Source organism: Crinia signifera, chromosome 12 (genome assembly GCF_055691185.1).
Source record: "Crinia signifera chromosome 12, ASM5569118v1, whole genome shotgun sequence".
Taxonomy (NCBI): domain Eukaryota; kingdom Metazoa; phylum Chordata; class Amphibia; order Anura; family Myobatrachidae; genus Crinia; species Crinia signifera.
Window position 1 is genome coordinate 1,237,754 of NC_139228.1, and position 24,012 is coordinate 1,261,765.

General features: G+C 50.8%; 2 protein-coding genes across 29 annotated transcripts in view; one reads left to right on the forward strand and one right to left on the reverse strand.

The window, feature by feature from the left end:
- The window catches only part of LOC146049613 (acyl-coenzyme A thioesterase THEM4-like), a 43,321-nt gene extending 24,864 nt beyond the window's left edge, over nt 1-18,457 (forward strand). For 2 of the 5 annotated variants that reach the window (XM_083166172.1, XM_083166171.1), the window contains 2 exons: nt 14,259-14,383; nt 15,625-17,296. In XM_083166172.1, the coding sequence (XP_083022298.1) occupies nt 14,259-14,383; nt 15,625-15,686 (187 nt within the window). In that variant the 3' untranslated portion in view covers nt 15,687-17,296. The other 3 variants (XM_083166170.1, XM_083166168.1, XM_083166169.1) reach the window with 3 other exon arrangements.
- Nucleotides 1-24,012, reverse strand: part of LOC146049607 (immunoglobulin superfamily member 11-like) — a 571,199-nt gene that overhangs the window by 398,043 nt on the left and 149,144 nt on the right. The window lies entirely within an intron of this gene.

Genomic DNA, 24,012 nt, shown 5'->3' on the forward strand with positions numbered 1-24,012 from the left:
TGATGACCAGGTGCATGTTCCCTGATGACCAGGTGCATGTTCCCTGATGACCAGGTGTTGACTGATGACCAGGTGCATGTTCCCTGATGACCAGGTGCATGTTCCCTGATGACCAGGTGCATGTTCCCTGATGACCAGGTGCATGTTCCCTGATGACCAGGTGCATGTTCCCTGATGACCAGGTGCATGTTCTCTGATGACCAGGTGTATGTTCCCTGATGACCAGGTGCATGTTCCCTGATGACCAGGTGTTGACTGGTGACCAGGTGTATGTTCCCTGATGACCAGGTGTATGTTCCCTGATGACCAAGTGTATGTTCCCTGATGACCAGGTGCATGTTCCCTGATGACCAGGTGTTGACTGGTGACCAGGTGTATGTTCCCTGATGACCAGGTGTATGTTCCCTGATGACCAGGTGCATGTTCCCTGATGACCAGGTGCATGTTCCCTGATGACCAGGTGCATGTTCCCTGATGACCAGGTGCATGTTCCCTGATGACCAGGTGCATGTTCCCTGGTGACCAGGTGTATGTTCCCTGGTGACCAGGTGTATGTTCCCTGGTGACCAGGTATTGACTGATGACCAGGTGCATGTTCCCTGATGACCAGGTGCATGTTCCCTGATGACCAGGTGTATGTTCCCTGATGACCAGGTGTATGTTCCCTGATGACCAGGTGTATGTTCCCTGATGACCAGGTGTATGTTCCCTGATGACCAGGTGTATGTTCCCTGATGACCAGGTGTATGTTCCCTGATGACCAGGTGTTGACTGGTGACCAGGTGTATGTTCCCTGATGACCAGGTGTTGCCTGATGACCAGGTGTTGTCTGATAATTGGGTGCATGTTCCCTGATGACCAAGTGTATGTTCCCTGATGACCAGGTGCATGTTCCCTGATGACCAGTTGCATGTTCCCTGATGACCAGGTGCATGTTCCCTGGTGACCAGGTGTATGTTCCCTGGTGACCAGGTGTATGTTCCCTGGTGACCAGGTGTATGTTCCCTGGTGACCAGGTGTATGTTCCCTGGTGACCAGGTGTATGTTCCCTGGTGACCAGGTGTATGTTCCCTGGTGACCAGGTGTTGACTGATGACCAGGTGCATGTTCCCTGATGACCAGGTGCATGTTCCCTGATGACCAGGTGCATGTTCCCTGATGACCAGGTGCATGTTCCCTGATGACCAGGTGCATGTTCCCTGATGACCAGGTGTATGTTCCCTGATGACCAGGTGTATGTTCCCTGATGACCAGGTGTATGTTCCCTGATGACCAGGTGTATGTTCCCTGATGACCAAGTGTATGTTCCCTGATGACCAGGTGCATGTTCCCTGATGACCAGGTGTATGTTCCCTGGTGACCAGGTGTTGACTGATGACCAGGTGCATGTTCCCTGATGACCAGGTGTATGTTCCCTGATGACCAGGTGTATGTTCCCTGATGACCAGGTGTATGTTCCCTGATGACCAGGTGTATGTTCCCTGATGACCAAGTGTTGACTGGTGACCAGGTGTATGTTCCCTGATGACCAGGTGTATGTTACCTGATGACCAGGTGTATGTTCCCTGATGACCAGGTGCATGTTCCCTGATGACCAGGTGTATGTTCCCTGGTGACCAGGTGTTGACTGATGACCAGGTGTATGTTCCCTGATGACCAGGTGTTGACTGATGACCAGGTGTATGTTCCCTGATGACCAGGTGTTGACTGGTGACCAGGTGTATGTTCCCTGATGACCAGGTGTTGACTGGTGACCAGGTGCATGTTCCCTGATGACCAGGTGTCCAGGTGTATGTTCCCTGATGACCAGGTGCATGTTCCCTGATGACCAGGTGTAAATTCCCTGGTGACCAGGTGTTGACTGATGACCAGGTGCATGTTCCCTGATGACCAGGTGTATGTTCCCTGATGACCGGGTGCATGTTCCCTGGTGACCAGGTGCATGTTCCCTGGTGACCAGGTGCATGTTCCCTGGTGACCAGGTGCATGTTCCCTGGTGACCAGGTGCATGTTCCCTGGTGACCAGGTGTATGTTCCCTGGTGACCAGGTGTATGTTCCCTGGTGACCAGGTGTTGACTGATGACCAGGTGCATGTTCCCTGATGACCAGGTGCATGTTCCCTGATGACCAGGTGCATGTTCCCTGATGACCAGGTGCATGTTCCCTGATGACCAGGTGCATGTTCCCTGATGACCAGGTGTATGTTCCCTGATGACCAGGTGTATGTTCCCTGATGACCAGGTGTATGTTCCCTGATGACCAGGTGTATGTTCCCTGATGACCAGGTGTATGTATGTTCCCTGATGACCAGGTGTATGTTCCCTGATGACCAGGTGTATGTTCCCTGATGACCAGGTGCATGTTCCCTGATGACCAGGTGTATGTTCCCTGATGACCAGGTGTATGTTCCCTGATGACCAGGTGTATGTTCCCTGGTGACCAGGTGCATGTTCCCTGATGACCAGGTGTTGACTGGTGACCAGGTGCATGTTCCCTGATGACCAGGTGCATGTTCCCTGATGACCAGGTGCATGTTCCCTGATGACCAGGTGTTGACTGGTGACCAGGTGTATGTTCCCTGATGACCAGGTGCATGTTCCCTGATGACCAGGTGTTGACTGATGACCAGGTGCATGTTCCCTGATGACCAGGTGCATGTTCCCTGATGACCAGGTCTATGTTCCCTGATGACCAGGTGTTGACTGGTGACCAGGTGTATGTTCCCTGATGACCAGGTGCATGTTCCCTGATGACCAGGTGTTGACTGGTGACCAGGTGCATGTTCCCTGATGACCAGGTGCATGTTCCCTGATGACCAGGTGCATGTTCCCTGATGACCAGGTGCATGTTCCCTGATGACCAGGTGCATGTTCCCTGATGACCAGGTGCATGTTCCCTGGTGACCAGGTGTTGACTGATGACCAGGTGCATGTTCCCTGATGACCAGGTGCATGTTCCCTGATGACCAGGTGCATGTTCCCTGATGACCAGGTGCATGTTCCCTGATGACCAGGTGCATGTTCCCTGATGACCAGGTGTTGACTGATGACCAGGTGCATGTTCCCTGATGACCAGGTGTTGACTGGTGACCAGGTGTATGTTCCCTGATGACCAGGTGCATGTTCCCTGATGACCAGGTGTTGACTGGTGACCAGGTGCATGTTCCCTGATGACCAGGTGCATGTTCCCTGATGACCAGGTGCATGTTCCCTGATGACCAGGTGCATGTTCCCTGATGACCAGGTGCATGTTCCCTGATGACCAGGTGCATGTTCCCTGGTGACCAGGTGTTGACTGATGACCAGGTGCATGTTCCCTGATGACCAGGTGCATGTTCCCTGATGACCAGGTGCATGTTCCCTGATGACCAGGTGCATGTTCCCTGATGACCAGGTGCATGTTCCCTGATGACCAGGTGTTGACTGATGACCAGGTGCATGTTCCCTGATGACCAGGTGTATGTTCCCTGATGACCAGGTGCATGTTCCCTGATGACCAGGTGTATGTTCCCTGATGACCAGGTGCATGTTACCTGATGACCAGGTGCATGTTCCCTGATGACCAGGTGTATGTTCCCTGATGACCAGGTGTATGTTCCCTGATGACCAGGTGTATGTTCCCTGATGACCAGGTGTATGTTCCCTGATGACCAGGTGTATGTTCCCTGATGACCAGGTGTATGTTCCCTGGTGACCAGGTGTATGTTCCCTGGTGACCAGGTGTTGACTGGTGACCAGGTGTATGTTCCCTGATGACCAGGTGTTGCCTGATGACCAGGTGTTGTCTGATAATTGGGTGCATGTTCCCTGATGACCAGGTGTATGTTCCCTGATGACCAGGTGCATGTTCCCTGGTGACCAGGTGTTGACTGATGACCAGGTGCATGTTCCCTGATGACCAGGTGTATGTTCCCTGATGACCAGGTGTATGTTCCCTGATGACCAGGTGCATGTTCCCTGATGACCAGGTGCATGTTCCCTGGTGACCAGGTGTTGACTGGTGACCAGGTGTATGTTCCCTGATGACCAGGTGTTGCCTGATGACCAGGTGTATGTTCCCTGGTGACCAGGTGTTGACTGGTGACCAGGTGTATGTTCCCTGGTGACCAGGTGTTGACTGATGACCAGGTGTATGTTCCCTGATGACCAGGTGTATGTTCCCTGATGACCAGGTGTATGTTCCCTGATGACCAGGTGTATGTTCCCTGGTGACCAGGTGTTGACTGGTGACCAGGTGTATGTTCCCTGATGACCAGGTGTTGCCTGATGACCAGGTGTTGTCTGATAATTGGGTGCATGTTCCCTGATGACCAGGTGTTGTCCGATAATTGGGTGTATGTTCCCTGATGACCAGGTCTATGTTCCCTGATGACCAGGTGCATGTTCCCTGATGACCAGGTGTTGACTGGTGACCAGGTGCATGTTCCCTGATGACCAGGTGCATGTTCCCTGATGACCAGGTGCATGTTCCCTGATGACCAGGTGCATGTTCCCTGATGACCAGGTGCATGTTCCCTGATGACCAGGTGCATGTTCCCTGATGACCAGGTGCATGTTCCCTGATGACCAGGTGCATGTTCCCTGATGACCAGGTGCATGTTCCCTGATGACCAGGTGCATGTTCCCTGATGACCAGGTGCATGTTCCCTGGTGACCAGGTGTTGACTGATGACCAGGTGCATGTTCCCTGATGACCAGGTGCATGTTCCCTGATGACCAGGTGCATGTTCCCTGATGACCAGGTGCATGTTCCCTGATGACCAGGTGTTGACTGATGACCAGGTGCATGTTCCCTGATGACCAGGTGTATGTTCCCTGATGACCAGGTGCATGTTCCCTGATGACCAGGTGTATGTTCCCTGATGACCAGGTGTATGTTCCCTGATGACCAGGTGTATGTTCCCTGATGACCAGGTGTATGTTCCCTGATGACCAAGTGCATGTTCCCTGATGACCAGGTGTATGTTCCCTGGTGACCAGGTGTATGTTCCCTGGTGACCAGGTGTTGACTGATGACCAGGTGTATGTTCCCTGATGACCAGGTGCATGTTCCCTGATGACCAGGTGTATGTTCCCTGATGACCAGGTGTATGTTCCCTGGTGACCAGGTGTATGTTCCCTGGTGACCAGGTGTTGACTGGTGACCAGGTGTATGTTCCCTGATGACCAGGTGTTGCCTGATGACCAGGTGTTGTCTGATAATTGGGTGCATGTTCCCTGATGACCAGGTGTATGTTCCCTGATGACCAGGTGCATGTTCCCTGGTGACCAGGTGTTGACTGATGACCAGGTGCATGTTCCCTGATGACCAGGTGTATGTTCCCTGATGACCAGGTGTATGTTCCCTGATGACCAGGTGCATGTTCCCTGATGACCAGGTGCATGTTCCCTGGTGACCAGGTGTTGACTGGTGACCAGGTGTATGTTCCCTGATGACCAGGTGTTGCCTGATGACCAGGTGTATGTTCCCTGGTGACCAGGTGTTGACTGGTGACCAGGTGTATGTTCCCTGGTGACCAGGTGTTGACTGATGACCAGGTGTATGTTCCCTGATGACCAGGTGTATGTTCCCTGATGACCAGGTGTATGTTCCCTGATGACCAGGTGTATGTTCCCTGGTGACCAGGTGTTGACTGGTGACCAGGTGTATGTTCCCTGATGACCAGGTGTTGCCTGATGACCAGGTGTTGTCTGATAATTGGGTGCATGTTCCCTGATGACCAGGTGTTGTCCGATAATTGGGTGTATGTTCCCTGATGACCAGGTCTATGTTCCCTGATGACCAGGTGTTGACTGGTGACCAGGTGCATGTTCCCTGATGACCAGGTGCATGTTCCCTGATGACCAGGTGCATGTTCCCTGATGACCAGGTGCATGTTCCCTGATGACCAGGTGCATGTTCCCTGATGACCAGGTGCATGTTCCCTGATGACCAGGTGCATGTTCCCTGATGACCAGGTGCATGTTCCCTGATGACCAGGTGCATGTTCCCTGATGACCAGGTGCATGTTCCCTGGTGACCAGGTGTTGACTGATGACCAGGTGCATGTTCCCTGATGACCAGGTGCATGTTCCCTGATGACCAGGTGCATGTTCCCTGATGACCAGGTGCATGTTCCCTGATGACCAGGTGCATGTTCCCTGATGACCAGGTGTTGACTGATGACCAGGTGCATGTTCCCTGATGACCAGGTGTATGTTCCCTGATGACCAGGTGCATGTTCCCTGATGACCAGGTGTATGTTCCCTGATGACCAGGTGTATGTTCCCTGATGACCAGGTGTATGTTCCCTGATGACCAGGTGTATGTTCCCTGATGACCAAGTGCATGTTCCCTGATGACCAGGTGTATGTTCCCTGGTGACCAGGTGTATGTTCCCTGGTGACCAGGTGTTGACTGATGACCAGGTGCATGTTCCCTGATGACCAGGTGTATGTTCCCTGATGACCAGGTGCATGTTCCCTGATGACCAGGTGCATGTTCCCTGATGACCAGGTGCATGTTCCCTGATGACCAGGTGCATGTTCCCTGATGACCAGGTGCATGTTCCCTGATGACCAGGTGCATGTTCCCTGATGACCAGGTGCATGTTCCCTGATGACCAGGTGCATGTTCCCTGATGACCAGGTGCATGTTCCCTGGTGACCAGGTGTTGACTGATGACCAGGTGCATGTTCCCTGATGACCAGGTGTTGACTGATGACCAGGTGCATGTTCCCTGATGACCAGGTGCATGTTCCCTGATGACCAGGTGTATGTTCCCTGATGACCAGGTGCATGTTTCCTGATGACCAGGTGCATGTTCCCTGGTGACCAGGTGTTGACTGATGACCAGGTGCATGTTCCCTGATGACCAGGTGCATGTTCCCTGATGACCAGGTGCATGTTCCCTGATGACCAGGTGTATGTTCCCTGATGACCAGGTGTATGTTCCCTGATGACCAGGTGTATGTTCCCTGATGACCAGGTGTATGTTCCCTGGTGACCAGGTGTATGTTCCCTGGTGACCAGGTGTTGACTGGTGACCAGGTTTATGTTCCCTGATGACCAGGTGTTGCCTGATGACCAGGTGTTGTCTGATAATTGGGTGCATGTTTCCTGATGACCAGGTGTTGTCCGATAATTGGGTGTATGTTCCCTGATGACCAGGTGTATGTTCCCTGATGACCAGGTGCATGTTCCCTGGTGACCAGGTGTTGACTGATGACCAGGTGCATGTTCCCTGATGACCAGGTGTATGTTCCCTGATGACCAGGTGTATGTTCCCTGATGACCAGGTGCATGTTCCCTGGTGACCAGGTGTTGACTGATGACCAGGTGCATGTTCCCTGATGACCAGGTGTATGTTCCCTGATGACCAGGTGCATGTTCCCTGGTGACCAGGTGTTGACTGATGACCAGGTGCATGTTCCCTGATGACCAGGTGTATGTTCCCTGATGACCAGGTGTATGTTCCCTGATGACCAGGTGTATGTTACCTGATGACCAAGTGCATGTTCCCTGATGACCAGGTGCATGTTCCCTGATGACCAGGTGTATGTTCCCTGGTGACCAGGTGTTGACTGATGACCAGGTGCATGTTCCCTGATGACCAGGTGTATGTTCCCTGGTGACCAGGTGTTGACTGATGACCAGGTGCATGTTCCCTGATGACCAGGTGCATGTTCCCTGGTGACCAGGTGTTGACTGATGACCAGGTGCATGTTCCCTGATGACCAGGTGTATGTTCCCTGATGACCAGGTGCATGTTCCCTGGTGACCAGGTGTTGACTGATGACCAGGTGCATGTTCCCTGATGACCAGGTGTATGTTCCCTGATGACCAGGTGTATGTTACCTGATGACCAGGTGTATGTTACCTGATGACCAAGTGCATGTTCCCTGATGACCAAGTGCATGTTCCCTGGTGACCAGGTGTTGACTGATGACCAGGTGCATGTTCCCTGATGACCAGGTGTATGTTCCCTGATGACCAGGTGTATGTTCCCTGATGACCAGGTGTATGTTCCCTGATGACCAGGTGTATGTTCCCTGATGACCAGGTGTATGTTCCCTGATGACCAGGTGTATGTTCCCTGATGACCAGGTGTATGTTCCCTGATGACCAGGTGTATGTTCCCTGATGACCAGGTGTATGTTCCCTGATGACCAGGTGTATGTTCCCTGATGACCAGGTGTATGTTCCCTGATGACCAGGTGTTGACTGGTGACCAGGTGTATGTTCCCTGATGACCAGGTGTATGTTCCCTGATGACCAGGTGTTGACTGGTGACCAGGTGTATGTTCCCTGATGACCAGGTGTATGTTACCTGATGACCAGGTGTATGTTCCCTGATGACCAGGTGTATGTTCCCTGATGACCAGGTGTATGTTCCCTGATGACCAGGTGCATGTTCCCTGATGACCAGGTGCATGTTCCCTGGTGACCAGGTGTTGACTGATGACCAGGTGCATGTTCCCTGATGACCAGGTGCATGTTCCCTGACCAGGTGCATGTTCCCTGATGACCAGGTGCATGTTCCCTGATGACCAGGTGCATGTTCCCTGATGACCAGGTGCATGTTCCCTGATGACCAGGTGCATGTTCCCTGATGACCAGGTGTATGTTCCCTGATGACCAGGTGTATGTTCCCTGATGACCAGGTGTTGACTGGTGACCAGGTGTATGTTCCCTGATGACCAGGTGTTGCCTGATGACCAGGTGTATGTTCCCTGATGACCAGGTGTTGCCTGATGACCAGGTGTTGTCCGATAATTGGGTGTATGTTCCCTGATGACCAGGTGTATGTTCCCTGATGACCAGGTGCATGTTCCCTGGTGACCAGGTGTTGACTGATGACCAGGTGCATGTTCCCTGATGACCAGGTGTATGTTCCCTGATGACCAGGTGTATGTTCCCTGATGACCAGGTGCATGTTCCCTGATGACCAGGTGTTGACTGATGACCAGTTGCATGTTCCCTGATGACCAGGTGTATGTTCCCTGATGACCAGGTGTTGACTGGTGACCAGGTGTATGTTCCCTGATGACCAGGTGTATGTTACCTGATGACCAGGTGTATGTTCCCTGATGACCAGGTGCATGGTCCCTGATGACCAGGTGCATGGTCCCTGATGACCAGGTGCATGGTCCCTGATGACCAGGTGCATGGTCCCTGATGACCAGGTGCATGGTCCCTGATGACCAGGTGCATGGTCCCTGATGACCAGGTGTATGTTCCCTGATGACCAGGTGTTGACTGGTGACCAGGTGTATGTTCCCTGGTGACCAGGTGTATGTTGCCTGATGACTGGGTGCATGTTGCCTCATGACCAGGTGTTGTCCGATGACTGAGTGTATGTTGCCTGATGACCAGGTGTTGCTAGATGACAGGGTGTATGCTTCCTGATGTCCAATGACTGGGTGCATGTTCCCTGATGACCAGGTGTTGTCCGATAATTGGGTTTATGCTCCCTGATGACCAGGTGTTGCTAGATGACAGGGTATATGTTTCCTGATGTCCAATGACTGGGTGTATGTCGCCTGATGACCGGGTGTATGTCGCCTGATGACCGGGTGTATGTCGCCTGATGACCGGGTGTATGTCGCCTGATGACCGGGTGTATGTCGCCTGATGACCGGGGGCATGTCGCCTGATGACCGGGGGCATGTTGCCTGATGACCGGGGGCATGTTGCCTGATGACCAGGTGTTGTCCGATGACTGGGTGTATGTCGCCTGATGACCGGGTGCATGTCGCCTGATGACTGGGTGTATGTTGCCCGATGACTGGGTGTATGTTCCCTGACGACCAGGTGTTGCCCGATGACTGGGTGTATGTTCCCTGATGACCAGGTGTTGTCCGATAATTGGGTGCATGTTCCCTGATGACCAGGTGTTGTCCGATAATTGGGTGCATGTTCCCTGATGACCAGGTGTTGTCCGATAATTGGGTGTATGTTCCCTGATGACCAGGCGTTGCTCGATGACTGGGTGTATGTTCCCTGACGACCAGGCGTTGCTAGATGACTGGGTGTATGTTGCCTGATGACCGGGTGTATGTTGCCTGATGACCGGGGGCATGTTGCCCGATGACTGGGTGTATGTTCCCTGACGACCAGGTGTTGCTAGATGACTGGGTGTATGTTGCCTGATGACCGGGTGTATGTTGCCTGATGACCGGGGGCATGTTGCCCGATGACCGGGGGCATGTTGCCCGATGACCGGGTGTATGTTGCCTGATGACCGGGGGCAAGTTGCCTGATGACCGGGGGCATGTTGCCTGATGACCGGGGGCATGTTGCCTGATGACCAGGTGTTGTCCGATGACTGGGTGCATGTCGCCTGATGACCGGGTGTATGTTGCCTGATGACCGGGTGTATGTTGCCTGATGACCGGGTGTATGTTGCCTGATGACCGGGTGTATGTTGCCTGATGACCGGGGGCAAGTTGCCTGATGACCGGGGGCATGTTGCCTGATGACCGGGGGCATGTTGCCTGATGACCAGGTGTTGTCCGATGACTGGGTGTATGTTGCCTGATGACCGGGTGCATGTTGCCTGATGACCAGGAGCATGTTCCCTGATGACCAGGTGTTGTCCGATAATTGGGTGCATGTTCCCTGAAGACCAGGTGTTGTCCAATAATTGGGTGCATGTTCCCTGAAGACCAGGTGTTGTCCGATAATTGGGTGTATGTTCCCTGATGACCAGGTGTTGTCCGATAATTGGGTGTATGTTCCCTGATGACCAGGTGTTGCCCGATGACTGGGTGCATGTTCCCTGATGACCAGGTGTTGTCCTATATTTGGGTGTATGTTCCCTGATGACCAGGTGTTGTCCGATAATTGGGTGCATGTTCCCTGATGACCAGGTGTTGTCCGATAATTGGGTGCATGTTCCCTGATGACCAGGTGTTGTCCGATATTTGGGTGTATGTTCCCTGATGACCAGGTGTTGCCCGATGACTGGGTGTATGTTCCCTGACGACCAGGTGTTGCCCGATGACTGGGTGTATGTTCCCTGACGACCAGGTGTTGCTAGATGACTGGGTGTATGTCGCCTGATGACCATGGGTTGCTAGATAACAGGGTGTATGTTGCCTGATGACCATGGGTTGCTAGATGACAGGGTGTATGTTGCCTGATGACCAGGTGTTGCTAGATGACAGGGTGTATGTTGCCTGATGACCATGGGTTGCTAGATAACAGGGTGTATCTTACCTGATGACCATGGGTTGCTAGATGGCAGGGTGTTTCTTACCTGATGACCAGATGTCTGATGACTGGATGTGTGTTGCCCGATGATTGGGTGTATGTTCCCTGATGACCAGGTGTTGCCCGATTACTGGGTGTATGTTCCCTGACGACCAGGTGTTGCCCGATGACTGGGTGTATGTTGCCTGATGACCATGGGTTTCTAGATGGCAGGGTGTATGTTACCTGATGACCATGGGTTGCTAGATGGCAGGGTGTATGTTGCCTGATGACTATGGGTTGCTAGATGACATGGTGTATGTTGCCTGATGACCATGGGTTGTTAGATGCAGGGTGTATGTTGCCTGACGACCAGGTGTTGCTAGATGACAGGGTGTATGTTGCCTGATGACCATGGGTAGCTAGATGGCAGGGTGTATGATGCCTGACGACCAGGTGTTGCTAGATGACAGGGTGTATGTTGCCTGATGATCATGGGTTGCTAGATAACAGGGTGTATGTTGCCTGATGACCATGGGTTGCTAGATGGCAGGGTGTATCTTACCTGATGACTATGGGTTGCTAGATGGCATGGTGTATGTTGCCTGATGACCATGGGTTGCTAGATGGCAGGGTGTATGTTGCCTGACGACCAGGTGTTGCTAGATGACAGGGTGTATGTTGCCTGATGACCATGGGTTGCTAGATGACAGGGTGTATGTTGCCTGATGACCATGGGTTGCTAGATGACAGGGTGTATCTTACCTGATGACCATGGGTTGCTAGATGACAGGGTGTATGTTGCCTGATGACCATGGGTTGCTAGATGACAGGGTGTATGTTACCTGGTGACCATGGGTTGCTAGATGGCAGGGTGTATCTTACCTGATGACCATGGGTTGCTAGATGACAGGGTGTATGTTGCCTGATGACCATGGGTTGCTAGATGACAGGGTGTATGTTGCCTGATGACCATGGGTTGCTAGATGACAGGGTGTATGTTGCCTGATGACCATGGGTTGCTAGATGACAGGGTGTATGTTGCCTGGTGACCATGGGTTGCTAGATGGCAGGGTGTATCTTACCTGATGACCAGATGTCTGATGACTGGATGTGTGTTGCCCGATGATTGGGTGTATGTTCCCTGATGACCAGGTGTTGCCCGATTACTGGGTGTATGTTCCCTGATGACCAGGTGTTGCCCGATTACTGGGTGTATGTTCCCTGACGACCAGGTGTTGCCCGATGACTGGGTGTATGTTGCCTGATGACCATGGGTTTCTAGATGGCAGGGTGTATGTTACCTGATGACCATGGGTTGCTAGATGGCAGGGTGTATGTTGCCTGATGACTATGGGTTGCTAGATGACATGGTGTATGTTGCCTGATGACCATGGGTTGTTAGATGCAGGGTGTATGTTGCCTGACGACCAGGTGTTGCTAGATGACAGGGTGTATGTTGCCTGATGACCATGGGTAGCTAGATGGCAGGGTGTATGATGCCTGACGACCAGGTGTTGCTAGATGACAGGGTGTATGTTGCCTGATGACCATGGGTTGCTAGATGACAGGGTGTATCTTACCTGATGACTATGGGTTGCTAGATGACATGGTGTATGTTGCCTGATGACCATGGGTTGCTAGATGGCAGGGTGTATGTTGCCTGACGACCAGGTGTTGCTAGATGACAGGGTGTATGTTGCCTGATGACCATGGGTTGCTAGATGACAGGGTGTATGTTGCCTGATGACCATGGGTTGCTAGATGGCAGGGTGTATCTTACCTGATGACCATGGGTTGCTAGATGACAGGGTGTATGTTGCCTGATGACCATGGGTTGCTAGATGACAAGGTGTATGTTGCCTGGTGACCATGGGTTGCTAGATGGCAGGGTGTATCTTCCCTGATGACCATGGGTTGCTAGATGACAGGGTGTATGTTGCCTGATGACCATGGGTTGCTAGATGACAGGGTGTATGTTGCCTGGTGACCATGGGTTGCTAGATGGCAGGGTGTATCTTACCTGATGACCAGATGTCTGATGACTGGATGTGTGTTGCCCGATGATTGGGTGTATGTTCCCTGATGACCAGGTGTTGCCCGATTACTGGGTGTATGTTCCCTGACGACCAGGTGTTGCCCGATGACTGGGTGTATGTTGCCTGATGACCATGGGTTTCTAGATGGCAGGGTGTATGTTACCTGATGACCATGGGTTGCTAGATGGCAGGGTGTATGTTGCCTGATGACCATGGGTTGCTAGATGGCAGGGTGTATGTTGCCTGATGACCATGGGTTGTTAGATGGCAGGGTGTATGTTGCCTGACGACCAGGTGTTGCTAGATGACAGGGTGTATGTTGCCTGATGACCATGGGTTGCTAGATGGCAGGGTGTATCTTACCTGATGACTATGGGTTGCTAGATGACAGGGTGTATGTTGCCTGGTGACCATGGGTTGCTAGATGGCAGGGTGTATCTTACCTGATGACCAGATGTCTGATGACTGGATGTGTGTTGCCCGATGATTGGGCGTATGTTGCAGGATGAACGTGTGTTGGCAGATGACTGTATCTATGTTGCCCAATGACCAGGTGTATTTTGCCTGATGACCAGGTGTTGCCTGTAGGCCCTATGACAGCATAGATCCTGATGTTATGGTGAGATATAACAGAGTCTGAAGCATCACCTGGCTAAGGGAAATTATCATTAGGTCTGGTAACTGGAAGTTTCTACTACTTACTGCAATATAAATATAGATGTCTGTTGCAAAGTTAGTAGTAACTAGTACAGGCATGTCAAAACTGGCCCTCCAGCTGTTGTAAAACTACACATCCCAGCATGCCTTGCCAAAGATTAAGCATTCCCTAATAGCAAAACTGTGGCAAGACATGATGGGACTTGTAGTTTCACAACAGCTGGACGGCCATAGTTTGGACATGCTTGAACTAGTGTATATCTTGCAATGGCGAGTGTATTCTACCAGTGGAAGTAGCTGCTACATCTGGAATCCTGATGGCTTCTAGTAAAGGGCTCAAGAACGTGTTAGTACAAAGGTCTGGACACAACTACAATTTGTCTCCACAGTCCGATTCCCTTGGGTTCTACTGTGTTTGTGGACAGTCATATAGAAAAAATAGAAGGTCGAAAAGTTTATAGTCGTTGCCAGATCCGGAGTCACAATGATCTGATCCTGCACGCAGAGGCCACAGGTGAGGAATATTACTGCTACCTCTACTCCATACTGACACCACACATCATCCTCTACTGCTCCTCCATACTGACACCACACATCATCCTCTACTGCTCCTCCATACTGACACCACACATCATCCTCTACTGCTCCTCCATACTGTCACCACACATCATCCTCTACTGCTCCTCCATACTGTCACCACACATCATCCTCTACTAGTCCTCCATACTGTCACCACACAGCATCCTCTACTGCTCCTCCATACTGTCACCAAACATCCTCCTCTACTCCTCCATACTGTCACCACACATCATCCTCTACTACTCCTCCATACTGTCACCCCACATCATCCTCTACTGCTCCTCCATACTGTCACCACACATCATCCTCTACTCCTCCATACTGTCACCACACATCCTCCTCTACTATTCCTCCATACTGTCTCCACACATCATTCTCTACTACTCCTCCATACTGTCTCCACACATCATCCTCTACTGCTCCTCCATACTGTCACCACACATCCTCCTCTACTCCTCCTCCATACTGTCACCACACATCATCCTCTACTCCTCCTCCATACTGTCACCACACATCATCCTCTACTACTCCTCCATACTGTCACCACACATCCTCCTCTACTGTTACTCCATACTGTCACCACACATCCTCCTCTACTCCTCCTGCATACTGTCACCACACATCATCCTCTACTGCTCCTCCATACTGTCACCACACATCATCCTATACTGCTCCTCCATACTGTAACCACACATCCTCCTCTACTCCTCCTCCATACTGTCACCACACATCCTCCTCTACTCCTCCTGCATACTGTCACCACACATCATCCTCTACTCCTCCTGCATACTGTCACCACACATCATCCTCTACTCCTCCTCCATACTGTCACCACACATCCTCCTCTACTCCTCCTCCATACTGTCACCACACATCCTCCTCTACTCCTCCTGCATACTGTCACCACACATCATCCTCTACTCCTCCTCCATACTGTCACCACACATCCTCCTCTACTCCTCCTGCATACTGTCACCACACATCCTCCTCTACTGCTCCTCCATACTGTCACCGCACATCATCCTCTACTGCTCCTCCATACTGTCACCGCACATCATCCTCTACTGCTCCTCCATACTGTCACCACACATCCTCCTCTACTGCTCCTCCATACTGTCATCCTCCACCTGCATCACTGATTATTTTGTACAATGATTTCTAGCTCTATTTATTAAGTTGGATGTGACGGGAGATGGTGGTACAGTCTGACAGCTGCGTGTGTCCTGGCATGGGCATAAGATCAGGAATACAGAAAGCTACCTCTTCATCACTCCTCAGTACGGACTTCATCATGACCAGCGGATACACAATGGCTGCCACACAGTACGATGTATTGTTCTGTCCCCCACTGTGGGGACAACGCTAGCCCTGCTTCTGGCTCGGGCTGTGCCGACATTATATCTGTTCTGTGTCTGTACCGATGGAGAAACTCACTAGAGATAAGTACTGTGTCCTAACACGAACCCCCCTCTGCCATAGACTTTACCATTCCCTCCTACACCCAAAGCCAATATGTCACACAAACTTCTCCATACCTACTGCCGACACTCCACTGGCTGTTCTGCTGTTTCACCGTAACCATCCCTTCCCGCAGCTTAACCTTAACCCTCCCTCTTGTGCACAATAAGTCCCTCACACGCACAAACACGCCAGATGACGGCCCAAGAGTTGGGACTCCGATGCTTAATATCCCGACATCAGAATCCTCAGTGTTCAAATGCCCAACATTCACGATCCCGATAGACCACAAGGGGTTTTTATTTTTTGCCCTGAACCCCCCCCCTTTCCTGTTGGAGTACAGGCGGTGGGAGTCTGATGTCGGTATACTGACCGTCAGGCCGTACTACCACACACCCTCCCTCCACCCGACACACACACACCCTCAGGGAATGGGATCATATGGTCTACAGAAAGTTGGTCGACAGTCATTCGGTCGACACCATTAGGTTGATATGGGGATAGGTCGGTGGGTCAAGGTCGACGGGTCATTAGGTCGACAGTCAAAAGGTCAAGATGGGGGTTTTGACTGGTTTTTTTTACCCGAATGTCGACACAGTCGACATGGACACTGGTTAAAGTGCACGCTGTTGCCGCGGCGCTCTACATGCTTCGGAAACACTATTTTATTCTCCCACCACACCCTAGTGGATGGTAGGGCATCAAAAAAACCGCCTGTCGGCACATATCGGCTAAAAAAAAAAAAAAACAGTTAAAAACCCCATGTCGACCTAGACCCCATGTCGACCTAGACCTTGTTGACCTAATGCTTGTGTCGACCTAGAACCAAGTCTACCTAACGATTGTCGACCAACTTGCTGTAGACCAAATGACTGGATCCTCCCTCAGTATCTCAACTGCTTGCCCTCATTAGAGATGAGTTCTGCACCTGTGCCCATGGGCATACCCACTAGGTGGCAGCATATCTCTCACACCTATCACCATGCCATTTCTGGACCATCTTGGCTGCGGCACATAAAAAGGTTTCTGTTTACTGGTGTATAACAGCGATAACACCGTCTTTAATTCTTTGTTATTTAATTCTCATTATTGTTCTATATAAAGATGTTAATAGTTTTATGGATAACAGTCTATATATTTATTTGAGGCTTTTCACTAATAGTCTATATGTTGTATTATGCTAGTGTAGGAATAAATATCTCATTGCACCTATAATGTGTCACTGTGTAGCTGGGTACGCCTCTGTACAACCAATGACCTGATCCTTAGCCTCAGGTGAACGGGCTGACTATTGCACTGGTGTGTATGCTGTACTGTTGCAGGAGTATTTGATGATAACCAGCTTATAACGCTTCTGCGGCAGTCAGAATCGGGAGATTGTATTTTATGTATGTATAATTATTATCAGAACGAACTCCTGATGGAATAGAAGCCCAGACACGATGAGATAGTTCTAACACAACGGGTTGTGTCATGCTGGGGTGACTGCTCTACAGATTGGGGGATGTTGCTGAAGGAACTATTGATGCTACTTACATGGAAGCAGCAACCATAGCAACATTGGATCAACTGCAACACCTGAGGACGGCACAATTCGGCTTCCAATGGTCTGTGCCAGGAAATCTCTGTCCTCTGATTCTGATCTCATCCCTCCCCCGCAATGGCGGCAACAGACCTCTGTTTTGAGAAACCAAGACTGGCACCGTAACCACCCCCAAATGGCACCAGACTGTCCATCATTGACAGTCTGATGCCACAGTGTGGACAGATATGGCAGAGCTGTGTTATTCATTGGGCGCCTGCACAAAGTACCAATCAGTACTTTGCGGTATGCGCCACTATTAGGGCTGAAAGTATTGTTTTGCTGTGGATAGGTGGGCTGAGATGCGGGCGCTGCTGTGACTTATTGTATACAAACGGCCTCCTGAATGGGTCTGACCTACATCAGTTCTTTCTGTAGTGCAAGTGTCATAGGGGCAGATGTATGAATCTTCCCATAACGTTTATGGAGTAACAGGTCCCGCTTCTCCAGCATAACGTGGAGAAGCGGGCACGCGTTATCAGCAGATGTATGATCCCCCGCCCCCCAAGCTGATAAGGAGAGACGTTATGTTCAGCGATTACGGTTTCCCCCCGGCGCCCCGCACATGCTCTGTGCGCTACACACACACCCCCCTCTCGGCTCTAATGGACATGCGCGAGATCTTGCTAAAACGTCGAGATCTCCAGCGCAGCCCGAGCCAGAAGCAGGGCTAGCGTTGTCCCCACAGTGAGGGACAGGACAACACTAGCCCTGAGCTGGCAAAGGGGCCGGGGCGAATTAACGCCTGGGTGGCTGTTATACATCGCCCCAGCCGCTAAACACTGGGGGGGATTGCAGGGGACAGCCCCGCCGAGTTACACTCACACGCACGTTAGGTGCGCTAGTGATACATTAGGGAAATCATTATCCCCCCCAGTTAACGCTGGTTCATACATCTGCCCCATTATTAGAGTTTGGCAGATGTGATTGTGAAGGAGATAAAAGCTTTTTAATAAAATTGTAAATCGATTTTAATGGGAATATTTATCAATCATTCAGTTGACCTGAAAATTATAATTTCTCATTACCGTAAATAGGGGTGACAACAAATTATTACTTGTCCAAATGTAGAGAAATAAACTCCCAGGGACAGGGGCTCTGGAAGGATCCAGTCCCTGTGGTATGTAAGTAGTGATGGCCTACAGGTATTATTAGTATAATATATCCCATAGGTTACAGTGGGCTATAGCCATCCGGAGATGGTGTTCGCTGCTAGGCTGTTGTGACCCTGAACTTGGTAACTCAGGCTATAACGTTTTTTTGCGTTCTGAACGGGTCTGAAACGGTACCCAGGCAGCAGTGAGCACTATTGGTCCCCAGTGCCTGCCTGGTATGGGGGCAGCCATTTTCCGAAAGTCACTTTTTTTATAAGCAGCAGGAGTCTGCGCAGCCGGGATCCGCAAGGCATGAGGTACCGGCTGCACGGGGGGTCTTTTTATAAACACATTGGGGGGGGGGGGGGTTAGCCCTATTGGTTGGGGGGGGTGTTAAAACGGTGTTTTGCTGAAGACTGCACTGGCTTTGATCCTGTATTTGGAGAGTTTCCAAAACAGGTCTGCCAGTGTCAAAAACCCGGCACTTATACTGTAATATCCCGTTTAAGAGATGCGGTGTGAAAGGGGTTTTACCTGGCAGACTCGTTTTTAGAAACGTTTCAAAATACCTGTTCAAAGCCAGTTTTGCGGTCTGAAAGCAGCATAACTGGCACTAAATATGTGCAAGACTTGATTGCTTGGCATTCACATTCAGTGCCTGAGATACAAAATGTGTTTCATTGTTTTTTAATTGCTTCAAGCACAAATAAAAGGTATTTGTGTGTATTTCACCTAATGCTAGGTTGAAGTTTTGCCTAGGGGCCGAGAAGTCTTAAGCCCCCATACACTGCTGCGACTTGTCACCTGGAGATGGCACAGCTGATCCCACCTAAACCACCCGGGAGCGATATATTGCATGAGATCCCATTCCCCGTTGCCGGGAGGCTGTCCGAGCTGGAGGTCGGAAGTGCAAGCAGGTCTCCAACATCATCCCAATGTGCACGTGACATCGGAACAGATGTCACACACCTGCGATTTGGCCACTTTAAACCCAAATTCTCTGTCCAATTCGTCCGAAACCGGTGAAATGTGGCAAATCAGACAAGTGTACGGCCCTGATTGTGGTGCTGAGCTCACCTGTATGTTCTAGGCAAGCCTTTCACAGGTCTTATGGCCTGATTCAGACCAGTTAGCAAGGCTTCAATTTTTGAAGATGGTCAAAACCATGATGCACTGCAGGTGGGGCAGATGTAACAGGTGCAGAGAGTGTTATATTTGGGAGTGGTGTGTTGTAACTGAAATCTAAATTTCAGTGTAAATATGAAGCATCCAGTATTTACTCTGCACAGAAACAAAATAACTCCCCCAAATCTAACTCTCTCTGCACCTGTTACATCTGCTCCATCTGCAACAATTGCAGCCTTGCTCACAAGCCTGAATCAGTCCCATAGGTCTGTATTCTGCCTGTGAGACTCCTAGAACGGCTTTGTCCTTGAAGAGATATATAACGCCTTGGCTTTCGGTGCGGAACGTTGTTTCCCCCTCTTATATACTATTAGTATTGCTCCCCACCCACACACATACCGTCTCCTGTTTCCTCGTTCCCATTAGATCAGGCGTGGGGAACCTTTTTTGGACCAAGGGCCGTTTGTATGGGGAAAAAATCCTTCGGGGGCCATATGTTAAAATTTCTCTCACAAATTGTCCTGCTGCAGCTGCCCCACGTTCCGGTGGCTGCCGCTGAATAGGACTGACAGTGTCCGGCTGCTGTTGATTAAGAGGAATCTCGTGAGAACTACCGACCTCTCGCGAGAATTCCCCTGTTCTTGACTCCCGGCAAAGCCGCTGGGACGGGTGGGCAGGCCACTCAGACTGGCTACGGGGGCCGCATATGGCCCCCGGCCCTGAGGTTCCCCACCCTTGCGTTAGATCTTTGCAATGTCACAAATTACCATCAAACGTTTTACCCCTTAAAGTGTCATGGTTACTAGTGTCCTGTGTTCCGTTATGGACAGGATAGTAGTCAGTTGCGGTTGTAATGGGAAGGGGATTATTTAGCTTTGAAGGATATGATGGTTACGGTGCCATGCTAAAAGTGCACGGAACACAGGACACTAGTAACCATGACAACCGGGACGCACACATACGGGAGACACTCCCACAAACAAATAGATCAGACACACCCCCATACCCTATTTAAGTCCATCCACATCCCAAGACATTATCCTTGACAAAGGCTTTTCACAGCCGAAACGCGTTGGACACAGAAACTACATCACCCACAAGGCTTTGCAGACATCACCAGTCTCCTCCGTCTCCTCCGTGTGAGTAGAGCGCGCTGACGTCACTAGCGGTGCGCTGAGACACGCCGGGTCCGACAGACCGGCGACTCGACGCACACGCTGTCAACGGGGATTCATCCTTCCCAACACCAGACGCCACACCGGTCCAGGCACTAAACGGGACCCATCTGGCCTCCAAGAGAGCCCAGGACGACATAACATACCTACAAGGAACGGGGTAAGAAGCAAGGTGCGGGACGCCGCTACTTGCTTTTATTTCTCCCATCCAGGACTTCCACATTAAACATCACTGCCTAACAGCACTATCAGAGACTCCAGGAGACATAAGTCCGCGTGATTTATGGTATAAAGGTACCTGTTGGTACCCTGATCCCCACGGGGCTCCTGATCAATACAGCACGCCGTCAGCATTGAACAAATCATCACAGCCTACAAAGACTATTCACACCCAACTGTATCCCTTTTAGGAGACATAGGTCCCTTTAGGACGTATGGTATAAGGGAACCTGTTGGCATCCCAATCCCCACAAGGGCTCCTATTAGGGACAGTTAGGTGTCCCCCAACACCCATCGACATCTGCACTATTGACTGTCACCACCAGCCCCAGTGGAGCATTAACAAACAGATTGTACCTTTAATTAATAAATTCTTATTTTTACCCAACATCCTTTTTTGACTAGTACTTGAACACTTAACTGACCCCTCCAACACTTCTCATCCTCCCCCCCCCCCTCCCTCATCCCATCTCCCACCTCCTCCCCCCCCCACCCCCCACACACACTGAACAACACCGCAAACAATCACAGAGTGCGCTGTCCATCTACCTACTAAAACTATTACCAAAGGGGTTTTGGACAACCCCTAGGATAAGCAGCACCACGTACATAGATCAGGTAGAGCGCAATATACCCTACTTTTTGTACTACCCAAAGAAATACCAGGCTGATTGTACATGTGGGTGGGTCTTTTGTATATCTGCGCACTATAGAAGACCAGTAGCTGCTTGCATGTATGTGCGTACAGGTCAGTCCGTGCCGGGGCTCAGAGGGGGACTGGGAGGTGACAATGCACGGAACGGATGTGCCTGGTGGGCGTCTAGGATGACTGCTGCACTTGTGGATGGAGAAGGCGCGCCTGTTTCAGTCATCTTGTGGTGGACTGGTCACACAGGCTGGCATAGGACATATACCCTTCATCAGCTCCACGTCTGCCTCGTTCCTTCGCTACAAACCTTATTGTGCGCGGGTGATAAATTGGTGACTGGTACTTTCATCATGTGATGATCACATACCAGGGGCATAGTATAAGAGGACTGGGCCCATGTGCAGTCTCTGTGTAGACCAGTGGTCAGGGAACTCGGTCCTCATTACCCCACGCAGTGCATGTTGTACAGCAGTGGTCAGGGGTCCTCATTACCCCACGCAGTGCATGTTGTACAGCAGTGGTCAGGGAACTCGGTCCTCATTACCCCATGCAGTGCATGTTGTACAGCAGTGGTCAGGGAACTCGGTCCTCATTACCCCACGCAGTGCATGTTTTGCAGGTCTCCTCACAGAATCACAAGTGCAATAATTAACTCCACCTGCGGATCGTATAAAATGTGTCTGAGTAATTAGTGCACCTGTGCTCCTGCTGGGTTACCAGCAAAACATGCACTGTGTGGGGTAATGAGGACCGAGTTCCCTGACCACTGACTTAGACCCCCTTCCCCAAAGCAAAAAAGGGGGGTGGGGTCCCTCTGCTTGCTATATAGCAAGGACGGAATCCCCTAGGGGCGCAAGGTGTGACCTGCTTTGCTCAAAAGCAGCTGCAGTACAATCAGGTGTGTCAAACCTGAGAATAGACCGAAAAGAAAAAACCAAGTTTTGCAGCGCTGGTGAAAATGAAAAAGCAATAACTAGTTGGATTGACTTCACAATTTTATAATAAAATGTTTAAAAAGAATATCACAATATCCCTTCCCCAAAGCTAGCAGAGCAGTAGACTGTCCCAGAGTCTAGTGTGCTTGCTTAGGTCTCCCAGAGAATGTCGCAACGGCCATTTTGCTATTGCGCGTGTGCAAAATGCTGGGAAAACTGCTGCCATTTTCCTGGTGATATTACAGTGCTGCTGCCGGCAGCTCCGATATTACGGAAACCTTGGATGCACCCATTATAGATATGCCACCGTCACATACAGATTGTCCTCAACAAGCTAACAATGTGCAGCTACTTTGGAGACTGGTGCAGGCAGCTTCTGTGTATGACTCAGGGTAATAAGGAAAGAGGGAGCGGAGCGCCACCAGTGGGCTATACCATGCATTGCGCCATGGGAAGTTATGCTTAATCTTGTGACAAAAGGACTAACCCTTTAGCGCACAAAACACGTGAAGCAATTTCAGATGCAGCTATCATGCCAACATCATGTCACATTCATGAGGAAAGAATGGAAGTTTGAGAATCCCAGGCCACTTCGGAGCATCAAAGTCGCGCCAAGGACAGGTGCGCGGGACCGGCCTGTCACTGGTGACACTGAGGGTCATTGCTGACATAGTAAGGCTCCAGATGATCTCGTTATTGTTCTCCTTATACTAGGAAATCAGTAGAAATGCTATATACTGGCATAGTGTATGTACAATGCCCATCAGCCACAAAAAGAACATGCCCGCCGTGGCATACCCCATGTCCCTGTGTTTGTCTCCCTTGTTCTATTCTTGTTCTCAGGCTGGCAAACAACCACCATAATGTGAGTCACAGGCAGGGAAGGGGGAAGTACACAGGGCTGGGACAGAGACATGCTGCATGGACGGAGATGTTACACATTAGTGCCTGAGGCAGCCTTCTGTCTAATCCCCTGTACAACCTGAGGACACATAGTGCTGGCATACGCTGCCTCATATATAGTACATCACACGGTGCCGGCATACGCTGCCTCATATATAGTACATCACACGGTGCCGGCATACGCTGCCTCATATATAATACATCACACAGTGCCGGCATACGCTGCCTCATATATAATACAGCACCGGCATACGCTGCCTCCTATATAGTACATCACACAGTGCCGGCATACGCTGCCTCCTATATACTACATCACACAGTGCCGGCATACGCTGCCTCATATATAGTACATCACACAGTGCCGGCATACGCTGCCTCCTATATAGTACATCACACACTGCCGGTATATGCGGCCTCCTATATA